The sequence below is a fragment of the Motacilla alba genome, chromosome 14 (assembly GCF_015832195.1).
Source record: "Motacilla alba alba isolate MOTALB_02 chromosome 14, Motacilla_alba_V1.0_pri, whole genome shotgun sequence".
In the NCBI taxonomy this organism is placed as follows: Eukaryota; Metazoa; Chordata; class Aves; order Passeriformes; family Motacillidae; genus Motacilla; species Motacilla alba.
The window spans coordinates 9,144,851-9,157,906 of NC_052029.1; the positions used below are offsets into that span (position 1 = coordinate 9,144,851).

A 13,056-nucleotide genomic window follows, 5' to 3' on the forward strand; every position below is an offset into this window, starting at 1 on the left:
GTGCGCAGCCCCCGGTGCCCGCGCGGTGGCGCTGTTGCCGCCCGGCGCGCCGCCCGCCGGAGCAGTCGAGTTCGGGGTGCGCTCGCTGGAAGGTCAGCGCGGCGCGGGGCGTGCCGGGAAGGCGGGGTCTTCCTCCGGGACAGCCATCTTGTCCTGGCCGGGGCCGAGCCGAGGGGCGCGGGACGATGAAGGGGTTCCCGGTGGCCGCGCGCTCTCTCTCGGTGAGCGGGAACCGGGCGCGTCGTGCGCGATGCGGGGGCGGCGCAGCTGGCGGTGACAGCCGCTGTCTGGGCCCGGGGGCCGCGGGCGAGCCTGACCCCGGCCGGCCCGGGGCGGTGAGCCGGGCGGGGGGGCGGCGGGCGGCGGTCGTGGCAGCGGGGCCGCCGGGCTGCCCGCGGGGTCGGCGTGGGCGCCGGGGCCGCGGCCGGGCCGGCCGGCGGGCGGGCGGCGGGGCGGGACGGGACGGGGGCTGAAGGTCAGACAGGCCGCGGGCCGGGCCCGGAGCGGCGAGCGGCGCCCCGGGGTTTGCCGGAGCCGCCCCGCAGCGGCCCACGGGGCACGGGGAGAAGGGAGGTGAGGGGGTCCCGCCGCGCGGGAGAAGCTTCAGCTGCCTGAGACAAAGGTGGTGCCCTTGGCATTGGCGCTTGGCGTGTCCTGAAGGCGGGCGGGGGGCAGAGGGCTTGTCCTGCCCAAAGGCTCTCGCGGAGCCGGCGGACAGCGGGGTAGAACCTGTGCTGGGTGTCCGCTGGAAATGCGCTCCAGTGGGATGGAGAATGACCTCTGAGTGACAGCGTGTGAGTCAATTTTAGATATGCAGTATTGGTTCATAAATAAGTAGACTTTAGTGTTTAAAACTGGGCGTCTTACTAAAGCCTTGGTGCGGGAGGAAAGGAGTTTTTCCTAGATTCATACAATGAACAGTCTCTGGTAAAGCAATGGGAATTACATCACTGGAATCTGTACAGCCGAGTGCAGTGGTGTTGCTGTCACTTGGTTTTCACCTTGAGATGCATGGGAATTAAGTTGTCTTTTAATGTGAAAACAAGAATAATATGTAAATTTACTAGTATAAGCAACTTCTAAAGTTAGTGGAAATAGCATTTCAGATTTGTAATCAATAGTCCTGTCATTGCTGTTGCCATCTGCTGAAGGCAGGGCTCTTGTGGTATTCACCTCTTTCATGTGAAGGACTTCTTCTGGTTATTAAAATCCCAGAATCGTGGAATGGTGTGAGTTGGAAGGGACATTAGAGATCATGTCATTCCAGCCCCCTGCCATGGGTAGGGACATCTTACACTAGACCAGGTTGTTCCTGGGCCTATCCAACCTGGCCTTGAAGACTTCAAGGGATGAGGCATCCAGAAATTCTCTGGACAACATGTTCTAGTGCCTCACCACCTCACAGGGAAGAATTTCTTCCTAAAGTCTAATGCAAATCTCTGACAGTTTAAAATTATTTCCCCTTGTCCTGTCACTATGTGCCAGTGTAAAAAGCCCCTCTTTATCTCTTTTAAGAGCCCTTTAAGGTACTGCAAGGCTGGAGTGAGGTCTCCCTGGAACCTTCTCCGGGCTGGACTCCCCAGCTCTCTCAGGCCGTCTGTGTAGCAGAGGTGCTCCAGTCCTTTGATCATCTTCATGGCCTCCTCTGGACCTATTCTAACAGGTTCAAACTGCAGTCTGGGGACTTGCCTACATGTCCTCTGTATGCAGCAGTCAGCAGACAGGGGACTCTGAGGTGGCTCTTCAGGAGCTGCACTGCCTGCTCTTGAGGAATTTAAAGTTACCTCCAAGGTGTTGTGCTGCATATGTGGATTGTTGTGGCTCGTGGTTCAGTGCCTTGCTCTGCAGGTGTCCCACAGACTATGGGATGGAGAGGAATACCCACTGCACAGCTGCAAAGAGAGGAGGGGAGGAATGATTCCTTACAGTGCTGTTTCTTGAAATTGCAGAGAACTTGTCTAAGTCATAGCACATGTTCTGACTGATGTAAAAAATAATGAGAGGAATTACAAGGCAGTCACTGTTTTTACTCCAGTGTTCGAAGTCCTTCATTGTATTTCTACTTTGAAGTCAGATTATTTTTCAGTGTGTAAGGAAACGTGATGAACTAATTAAGGAAATCCATTCTCTTATGCTTTCTCCTCTAGAAGAGATTTTACTCACTTAAAGTAGCTCCGAAAGTTTCATCCTCAGCAACTGCAGCAAAAGTGAAATTATCTCCAGCATCTCAGGATCTTGAGGTCAGTATAAAATACAGGTTAGTTTTTTCCCCCTCTCTTTTAAATTTATTTTTTAAAACTCAGTCAAAGCAGAGCTGTGGTAGTACTTCCACTGAATGAAAACAAAGGTTTTTTTCTTTTTAATACAGATCACAAAACTGCCAAATGGCTTAGTTATTGCATCTCTGGAAAACTTTTCTCCAGCATCAAGAATTGGTGTGTTTATTAAAGCAGGCAGCAGATATGAAACCAGCAGTAACCTGGGAACTACTCACCTGCTTCGTCTTGCATCTAATTTGGTAGGTGTTTATTGCCTCTGTTATTATGTTGACAGTAGGTGAAATGGTCAAAAGTTTATTATTGCAAAAATAAATGATAGGGTAAAATTTAATGTAAGAGATCTTATGAAGTGGAGAACAGTGGTACTTGGTTATGTGGTTCAGTGCAGGGGAAATGATACTGTGTCCTGAAAGATGGGAAGTAAAACTCGTTAATTAGCCTTTCCTCTGGTGCCTTAAACTATATATATATAGTATATCTGTATTCAAATATACACATAACTAATTCTGTTTAAGCTGCAGGAAAAATTACTTCAGGTGGTTGATACAAACTCAGTTTTGTGCATGTGTGGAATATTTCTGAGTAGTTTTTCTTACTGCTGCTATCAACTCAATATCTGTGTTTTAAATAGCTAGAATTGTAAGTTGCCCTTTTTTTGTTTGTTTAATAGACTACTAAAGGAGCTTCCTCCTTCCGGATCACTCGCGGCATTGAAGCTGTTGGGGGCAGCCTGAGGTTTGTACCCACATAGAAAGATAATCCGTGTTGCTGAGATGCAAAGGAGCTCTAGGACTGAAGGAAACATAAGACAATAAGCACAAAATGTGGAGGTGGATAACTCAGCGTGGTGCTTTAATAGTGAATGTTGTCAAGGAAGATCTTGTACTTTTTGTTCTGTTAAGCTTCAAGGGTGAGCTCATGATTTGTATCTTAGAAACACCTTTCAATAAACAGAATATAAATATTATGGACATGGAAGAAATATAATTTGTCTAGGAGCCTTATTTTCTTTCTGCCTTTGCAGACTTTGAGAATAACTTTTCTAAAGTCAGTAGATTGCTTTTTCTTCCTCCATCATTTGTGAATAGATTGCAACCTTGGGAGCAGTACAGACAGTAGATAGCTTTTGTGACTTGAGGGTTTTAGGCCTAGAAAACAAGACTAAGAGGAATGAAAGAGAGGTCTCACTGTACCTGCTTTCTTTCAGTGTATCTTGAAATCATCCAGAAAGATCTTCTTATCTAGAATTTGGTTAAAAATAGTGTTTTATGACTCTACCCTTTTTCTGGTTCTGTCAGTAACAAATATGTTGAAGGAAGAGGACAGGATCAACTCTGTTTTCTGCCCAAACAGAGAAATTTTTAAATTGCTTTGTTTAATACTTATGCACTTTTTTTTTCATGTTTTGATATTCAACCTTATTTGCCATTTTACCTTGAATTATTGTGGTATCTTAAGTTTTGATGGTCACAAGATACTTGTTATTCCTTGAATATTATTAATATTGAATACTTGAATACTGAAGATGTGAGTTTCAATTAAGTCTGTTTCTGCTCTGTATGTGTTTAAACAGTGATCCCAGATAGATTTAAGGTTAAGTAGTTACTCCAGTCTGTATCTTGATTAATTTGATCAACGGGGAGTATGTGTGAAAATTCACTTCTGTGTTCTTTGCTGAAATGGATTTTGGTTTTTTTTCTCATGTAGTGTGCACGCAACAAGAGAGCAAATGGCTTACTCTGTTCAGTGTCTGCGAGACTATGTGTAGGTATCTGGATGGGCTATAAAGGGAATTATTGCCTTCTTTAACGCTCTTTGGTAGTGAACTGTCATTTTACAGGGTGGGAGGAATATCTGTTCTCATGCTTTTGTAATAAATCAGTAAATTACTATATTAATATTCAGCTTCTGTGTCATGTTACTGAGCATACAGATGCTACAGAATTGAATTATCCTACTTGTAGAGCGGTGCTGATAATTGCTCTGGCTTGAGTGATGTGTTTTGTTGTTGACATGTTACTTACAGATTAATTTGAATTGCCTTCAACTGCAGAAGCACATGTTACTTGTGTTTAATGCCTTTGTAACTTACTTTATTTAGTGATACTGTAATGGAATATCTCCTGAATGTTACCACAGCACCAGAGTTCAGACCATGGGAAGTAGCTGCTCTTCAGCCACAATTAAAAGTTGATAAAACAATTGCACGTCAGAATCCTCAAGTTGGTAAGTGTATTTTTTGATCCACTATATTGGCTCTGCAGGAGTTCCTTCAAAATGAAAAAAGAGTTTCCACTTTGCTCTGTCACATGAACATTGAATTTTTCAGCTTATTTATAGGTATGGTCTTTCTGGAGTTATGGAACTTTTCTTAATACACAGATTTTTCCAGCCTGTGGTAGCATTTAGCAAGTAACATGCTGAAGACATCTTACATCATTCTCCTTGACAGCTTCCATTTTACATTTTTAATTCTTTTCGAGTACAACCAAAGAATGTGCAAGTCATAAGTGTTGTTGACAATGTATTTGCAGAAGCTTGTGTCCTGAAAACCATATTTAGGTATTACTCATAGGTGTGAAAATAGTATCCTACAGACTTCTTGAATTTGTATGGTTATTTTGGTATAAAAACAATATGTATTTTCATCACACTGAAAATGGGTTCCAGCTTTAGGATTGTAAATTTAGATTTCTGTGTTTAAGGGAAAACAGAGGAAACACAACACAAAGCCTCAGTCAGATCAAACCTATTCCAGTATATCTTGTGTTATTAACTCTTACCATCCAAGATCACCCTGGTAGTTCTACTCAATATGTACCACTCTGAGGCATGTTTACCTTTGGAACCCATTGGAGGTGACAGTGTAGTGTTTGAAAATCTCTGGCTCATACTGAAGTGCTGCTATTTTATTAAATTAGGTTTGTGGTTTTTTTAAACTTAATATATCAACTGCAGGTTGGTTTTCATAGTAATGTAATAATTTCAGTTAGCTGTGTTCAGAAACAGAACTATAAAGAAAGGAATCTTTCTCTTGAGGAAAAAGTGTGAGAAAATACAAGGAGAATATCAAAACAGGAATTACTAGAAGGCTATTGGAATGCAAAAAAAAACTAATGAGAAGGGAATTGAAGACACTAGCATCCTTCATCTGAGCAGGGAGATAGATGAGACACCTCACAAAGCTACAAATAGTATTCTAGAGAGCCTGGTTTTTCTCACGAGCAAGGGATGCCTACAGTGAAGATGATAATTAATAGGATGCTGCTTTCTTTCTTCTAAACATTGATTGCATTTATAGCTCGCTGCTGAAGCCAAAAAGTGTTGTTGAGTATATATAAGTTATTATGTATATATAAGTTTGTTTTGGTTACTGTTTAATAAGTTAAAGAACAGAAGGCCTCAGGCCAGATTGCTCCGGCCCAAGGATTTGGAAACTTCCCTATGAATTGGATTACTCCAGACCTGCTCTTGCAAATTGTATGGTCCCTAAAGTGGACCACAGCTCCTTCATTTAGTTTCATTCATAACCTTAGTTGCATGTGGGTCTTGTGTTAATTATCTGAAACTTTGTTCCTCTCAGGAGTGCTGGAAAACTTGCATGCTGCAGCTTATAAAAATGCTCTGGCAAACCCCTTGTATTGTCCAGACTACAGAGTTGGAAAAATTACTTCTGAGCAGGTAGGGTTCTTTGTATTGTGCTTTATATCTGTTTCAGTTTTCTGTCAGGGATAGGTGGTGACACTCGTGAGAGAAAATTAATTTAGTATATATACAGTCAGTATTTACTACCTTATTAATCTGGTGTTGAAATAATTTATTTCCATGCAACTTTGAATACTGGGTACAGAACTGATATTTGCATTTACAAAGACAGTTAATGTCAGTGGCTTTCTGTTGACAGTAAGGTTGTCAATGAAATGCAGGTGTTCTTGTATAAAAGGGTTGTGTAGTTGTCACTGGGAAATGCCAAAAATTACATTCTATAGACAGTTCCTTTTGGAAGCTTTGGAATTTGCTCTAAGTATAAGGGGCTATGTCAGAAACACACGTGATTTTTGTTCTTTAAACAAAATACCCTAAAATATGAATTTACTCTTGCAGCTTCACCATTTTGTACAGAACAATTTCACAAGTTCAAGAATGGCTCTCGTAGGAATAGGTAAGTATGTTCCTGAATGAACACTGCAGGCCCTATGGGAAAACTGCCGGAGAAATTGGAGTTCTCTGTAGAAGTAAACTGTTACCATAGGCATCACTTTTATTTAACTGCTGTAGCTTTTCAGTGTCGTTGCATTACTTGGAGTAACTGCTGTATTGCAGGTATAAAGCATTCTACCTTAAAGCAAGTTGCGGAGCAATTCCTAAATATCCGAAGTGGATCTGGTACTCCTGGTGCAAAGGCTGTTTATAAAGGGGGTAAGGATGTTTCTTGTATCTATTCTGAGTGACAGATTTTCTGTTCATTAATGTAGTGATATTCAAAGTTACAACTGAAAACTATCTAGTTGCACTGAATGCTGGGCATTGGAAGTGACAGTTCAGATGCATATCCCATTTAAACAAGCAGAAGATTCCACCATGGAAGGTTCTGGGATACTACTGAACCCAGCTCTTCAACAAAGTTTTACCTGGGACATCATTTTTTCTATAAAGTGAAAAATAAGCTGCCAAATGGTTTCTCGTGGCAGTCTTGGTAAGATTCCTGTAAGAGTAGGTTAAGGGCTGTCAGGAAGTGGAGGTAGGATTTCTGTTCAGGGAAGATGTGTGAAATGTTGTAAGTCAAAGCAATGCTTAGCTCTTTCAGAGCAGCATCTTGGACCATTACCAACAGCTCTTGTTTAGTTGGAGTACAGATGTCTCTGTAATGACATGAAGGGGAAAAAGAAAGTTTCCAGCATTTAATATTTGACTGGAATAACTTCAGTTTCTATAAGCCAGCGTAAATATTATTACAAACAAAAGATACACTGTTTTTTGGGTATTTGTTATGTGGAGACTCTTTGAGTTTTGTCATCCCACACTCTTTATGGTTTAGAGTCAGGTTCAAATAAGGCATAGTAAGGTACTGGGGTTTGTGCTAGCAAGAAAAATTTTGAGGGTTAAAGACTTTTTAAATTACCTTCAGCCTCATGCTCTCTTCCTGAGGGGACATGGAGTAACTTCAGGCCTTGCTCTTCTCTTGGTAAAGGGAAATGTTTCTTTTCCATGCCTGTGAATGCACAGTAGTTTCTAATTGAACACTGTATTACCTTTTTTCTGTTGTATTTCTAGGAGAAATCAGGAAACAGACTGGGGACAGCCTAGTCCATGCTGCTATTGTAGCAGAAGGAGCTATTGTGGGGAGCCCAGAAGCAAATGCCTTCAGTGTCCTTCAGTATGTTTTAGGTGCTGGGCCCCTTGTCAAGAGGGGAAGCAGTGTTACCAGCAAACTGGCCCAGGGTGTTGCTAAAGCCACCAGCCAGCCATTTGATGTAAGTTCAAAGGATTACTGTATTCTGACTTTTAGTAAAATGTGTATTATCTTTGAGAGGTAACTACCTTCAGCTGGAATCTTAATTGGTTTTTCTTGCACACATTACAGTGTATCAGGGAGGGGCTTTCAGTGTGATCTTTCCTCAGCACAGATGGAGTTTAGCTTCTTAAATTACAGTATTGTAGAACCTAATAGTAATTATTTTCCAATGCTTGATGCTGAATTACTCTGATACTTAAAACAGTTAATGATAATGTTTGTTTTGCAGGTTTCTGCATTTAATGTTAATTACTCTGATTCTGGGCTCTTTGGGATTTATACCATATCCCAGGCTCCAAATGCTAGGGAGGTGAGTTGCTGGTTATAATTTAAACATTAACAACGTAACCTTCAAAGTAGTGTTTTGATTTGAGATAGTGACTGATTCATCTAAAAAATAAAAAGGAAATTCATATGATTTCCTGTATAAGAATGCTGCATATTCAGTTATGACTTAGCTCTATAAGCTGAGAATGAGACTTGCTTTGTGGGAAGGACAGATACACAACATGAATTTAAGTTAATAAAATGCCTTGAATTGCTGACTGTAATTGCTGATATACATTTGTAAGCCAAAGTATACAATGAAGAACATGCTGTCTCTTGAAGCTGGCAGAACTGAGCCCTTACATGAAAAATGGTGAGACCATATAAATTAATGCTGTGGTGCAGTTAAAATTCACACTGGTTTTTGTGCATTTTGGGCATACATTACAGTGTTTTTAGTTTTGTTATAAAACTGCTCAGAACTGTGTTCAGGCAGACAGTCCTTACATTGTCAGTTACTCTTCCCTTGAAGTTTCCAAGATACCAGATAATAGAAGTAACATGTTGAAATTTGATGTGGGAAGAAATCTTAAATGATTTAATTTTCCTCAGGTCATTAAAGCTGCTTTGAACCAGGTAAAGGCGGTTGCTCAGGGCGGTGTCACCGATGCTGATGTCACAACAGCAAAGTAAGTGTGTAAAGAATTCTCATGTGTGTAAGGAGAATTTCCTTAACATGGAGTACTTGTGAAACATGCAGACTATTGTGTACAGCAGAGCTTACCCTGTCATTATTTCCATGGGGAACTACTCACAATCCTGCATTAAAACTGAGCCCCTGTCAATATTTTTTTGAAAGCTGTACTGATTCTCCAGTAGTGTTATTTCCTAATAAAAACTTGTTAGAGAAGTGTTAATATTTTATGAAGACTGTTTCAATGTAAGAAATTAGCAAGTGTCAGGAGATGCTGTCATTTTAATCATACTCTGTAGTATTAAGATGTATTTGAATTAGAATCCTAAATTGCATTATTTAGGTAATTCCCTGTACAGTTACACTGAGCAATTCCCAAAACAATTATAATAAGCAATCTGTGCCATCTTCAAAGAAAAAGAGTAATGAGGGTCTGCAAGTGTAAAGCAGTGAATTAGTGAGGGTACACCAAGTGCTGGAAATACATGCCCCCGGGAATATTTGGGGGAGGGTGTCTCCAAGTAGTGCTGAACTGCACTGAGCTTTTAAAGCTGCAGTTGTGCAAAACAACAATACAGTACAGACTCGAGTAGCAAAATGAAAATAGTGTCTGTTGCATGTATAAAAGACAAGACTCCATGTAAAACATAGTTACCCAAAATATGATAGCCTAGGCATGATTGGTTCTGCCTTAGTCACTAATAGCTAAACGGTGGATTCTGGGCTTCTTGTACTGGGCATTATTTGTTTTGTGTGTTGTGGGTTTTGTGGTTTTTTGTTTTGTTCTTTTTTAACAAAGCTGCCTAGCATTAGGGAGTTACATGCAGTGCTGCTGTGGATAGTTTTCTTTTTCTTTTTTTCTGGAGTTTCCTTTCTGGAATGGCTTCATACATTTCCTATATTACTCTTTTTCCTTTATTGGAAAAAAAAAACAAACAAACAAAAAACCAACAAACCCAAACCCAGTCAGTTCCATTTGCAGAGTCTGGCAATTCAATCAGAAATACCAAGCTATTTAATAATGACCTATTGGAATAAATAATTTTCTATCTTTTTGTCTTCAGAGTAGAAGGACTGGGCTTACAAAAATAAGGTTTTCATATGTAGCAGTGATTCTGCATGAAACACAAAGAACAAAGTCTTTTAAAAAAACATGGAACTGTTACAGGAGGAGCCTGAGCATTTATATTCACTGTTTCTTTGTCACTTAGTACAAAATTGCTCTGCATGCATCTGTTCTTGATGAGAAAATTAGATAGAAACATGATAGCTTGTCTAACTGCATTAGTTACCTCAGACAGAAACTAATCCTGAGCTAGAGATCTTCTGACTGTGTGGGGAGACAGGAGGTGTTCAAGTACCTGTCATTTTCATGCTTGGACTGTGTGTGGTGCCTCTTTCCTAACCACAGAATCCTTCCCTATTAGAAAAGGGAAACCTTTCAACATGCAATCTTGAGAAGTTTAAAAGGACCAAAACCTCATTGTATTTATGGGATGGTAGGGAAGATAATAGCAGGGCTTACAAGCTTGCTCATTCTTGATGCTTTCTTTGATGGCAGAAATCAGCTGAAAGCCAACTATTTGATGTCAGTGGAGACCTCAAAAGGGTTGCTGAATGAAATTGGCTCTGAGTCCCTGGTTTCTGGCACACACACATCCCCATCTGCTGCTGCTCAAAAAATCGACTCTGTAGCCACTGCTGATGTTGTGAATGTAAGTATGTGTCAGCATCCACAGGTGTTCCTTAATCACTGTGTCAGGTTTTTTATGGAAAACTGATGCTCATTTCTCTGTGTTTATAAACACACACATATTATGTCTTTAAAAATAGAGAAGGCAGCTCATTTACAAATCCCAGCTGGGTATCTTTTGATGTCTTCACTTATTTTATTAACAGAAGAGTCTTTAATACACTGTAAAACTAGTGTAGCTGGGAATTATGTAAAATTCTCATCTTCTTCACTTAAATTTACCAAAACTGCCAACTAATAGTAAAGGAAAACTTCATGTTAGTTCCAGTACAGGTGATTCTGTGTCAAGGTTTTTAGGATTCCTGAGTCTAGAATAATGGGTGTGTTTAATAAAACAATTAAGCTTTCAGTGATAAATTGATGTAACTTTGTTGCTACTGCACATTATCGTGTTGCTTATATGTGAAGCTAATTTCTAAAAATGAGAAATTCTGAGATAGAAAATTTTTCACAGTATTGCAGCAACTAGCAACAGCTTTAGTAGTAATGAGATACACTGTATTTTATGGTGTAATAATTATTCTAGGAATAACCATTTTTAGAGTTCATGCCTTTTATATCTAACTGTATCCGCCATTTCTGTTCACATTACAAATTAATGAGCAGCTGCATTAGAAGCAATTAGATTTATACAGCAAAAGGAGGATTGTTTACATGGTGGTGTATTATAGTAGTGCCAGGATTTGTTCTTTGTTTTCGTAACTTGAAGCTGATGCTATGAGTAGCATCAACTCTGTTGTGGTGAATATTTCCTCTTATCCACTTTCCTGATTTATTTTCAGGCTGCAAAGAAGTTCCTCAGTGGGAAGAAATCAATGGCAGCTTCTGGGGATTTGGGAAATACTCCTTTTCTTGATGAGTTGTAAAAACAAATCTGGGGTGGATTTGATTCAAGACGGACCTGAGCTCTAAGTCACTTATGTTCTAATTGAATTACAGCTAACTTGTTATTTATGAATTCAGTTCTTTCAGAAAGTTAATCTGGAGTAATTGTGGGCTTGCACTCATCAAATAAAGTGCTGAGTTCATACATTTTGTGTAGAAGTTTTTTTTCACAGAAAATGGTATATAAAAGGCTGATAAAAAACACAGTGCAAAACCAAGATGAGTTTTGGTCAATGTACAAAAAGTAAATATGTAAAAAATGATCACCACAATGAAGGCAAATGCAGTAATTACCACTGGTTACCCATATATTCTTGTAAATTCAGGAGAAGTTCTTGATAGATTGTCTCTACCATCCTTACATGAATTAAGTAAAGAGACTTGCCTTCAAACAAAGCTTGCAGTTCCTACTTGTCTGGGACTAGCAGAGATTTTGTTTCTCTGTGACTTCTCCACAAGTAGCACTGGAAGAAGTCTTTGAGGGATTAGCCATATATAGCTAATACATAATTTGAAATCTCATCGATTTCCAAAAATTGATGTCCTAGGCATATATGAAAAGAAAACAGATACAATACATCATAAGAAATTGAGGGTTTGAAGAAGCCAAGTTTTGAGCTGTTCTGAAGCAAAGCCAAGTCTTACAGCCAGGATGCACATGATACAGAAGGGCAGGAGGAAGAGGTCTCAGCATGAAGGAGGTCAAACAGCACTGGCTTGGAACGTAGGATTGCACAGTGCACCAGCATCATCATGGAGTGCAACATCACACTGTGCCTATTCAAGTGTCTGGCCTGTATCAGATATTTGCCAAATTTTGGATATTGCTGGTAACATGAGTGAACTCTCAACACTAACTGTGAAGATTTATACTGAAAAGTATCCTAGTCTACGTCATCACTACTGGACCCAGAGTCATCTTCATCCTCAGTGTTTTCACTCATACTGGAAAGACACAGCATGCTATTACTTGAACATGCAATAATTCCCATAGGCATTTAGTTAGCTATTTACGGGATCTTCTTTTTTTTCAAATGCTTGTTTTAAAGACAAGTTCTTCAATTCTGAAACTCCTCTAGTATCAAACATTCTATTGTCCATTGTCCCTTGTATGCTCTTTCCTTTGGTCTTTCTCTTTGCTCAGTCAACAGAAAAGCAAGCTCTTCTTTTCCTGCTCTTTCAGTGTAGTAAATGATTTATTTAAACATAAAGGTTTAATCTCTTGGAAAGCCCCTTGCTGTGTGAGCTTCCTTTCTGCTGTTCTAGCCTAATTATCTCATTTTAATACTTGTGTTCCTTTGCCTACCTCTGAGGTTTATTTCTGTTAAAACTCTGTGCCTCAGGAAAACTTGGAACTGCCTTGTAACCCATCTAGATTAATTCTACTGCCTGTATGGACCACCCATAGCACTGAGAGCAAGATATTCTTAAAAGCTGTTTGCCATGGCTCTCATGAAAAGTGGGAGGTTTTTTTCTTGTTTAATTTTAAAAGTCCCAATCTTTAATCACTGTTGGGAGTTCAATTGATTAAGAAACAAATAAGCTTTGTACAGGATTGCAGCAAGAGCTCCATCTTGGTATCACCACCTGATTGTGTCTTGATGTGTTTTTTACACTAATGCCCATTACAAATGGACATGGCCTCTGACTTGAGGGGTTTTAT

At 40.1% G+C, this 13,056-nt stretch overlaps 1 protein-coding gene across 1 annotated transcript; it reads left to right on the top strand.

The window, feature by feature from the left end:
* The first annotated feature begins 65 nt into the window (after positions 1-65).
* On the top strand, positions 66-11,540 carry LOC119707013 (cytochrome b-c1 complex subunit 2, mitochondrial). Its single transcript, XM_038151367.1, has 14 exons — positions 66-221; positions 2,148-2,240; positions 2,369-2,518; positions 2,950-3,014; positions 3,987-4,043; positions 4,381-4,505; positions 5,863-5,960; positions 6,384-6,441; positions 6,603-6,698; positions 7,554-7,753; positions 8,024-8,104; positions 8,674-8,750; positions 10,317-10,470; positions 11,291-11,540. Exons 1-14 carry the CDS (start codon positions 186-188, stop codon positions 11,372-11,374), a joined length of 1,374 nt encoding a protein of 457 aa, XP_038007295.1. The 5' UTR covers positions 66-185; the 3' UTR covers positions 11,375-11,540.
* Positions 11,541-13,056: the final 1,516 nt, after the last annotated feature.

Coding starts and splice junctions, on each gene's coding strand:
- LOC119707013 (XM_038151367.1), top strand. CDS start 186: ATGAAGGGGTTCCCGGTGGCCGCGCGCTCTCTCTCG. Junction 222..2,147: donor TGGCCGCGCGCTCTCTCTCG/GTGAGCGGGAAC, acceptor TTTCTCCTCTAG/AAGAGATTTTACTCACTTAA. Junction 4,044..4,380: donor CAGTGTCTGCGAGACTATGT/GTAGGTATCTGG, acceptor TACTTTATTTAG/TGATACTGTAATGGAATATC.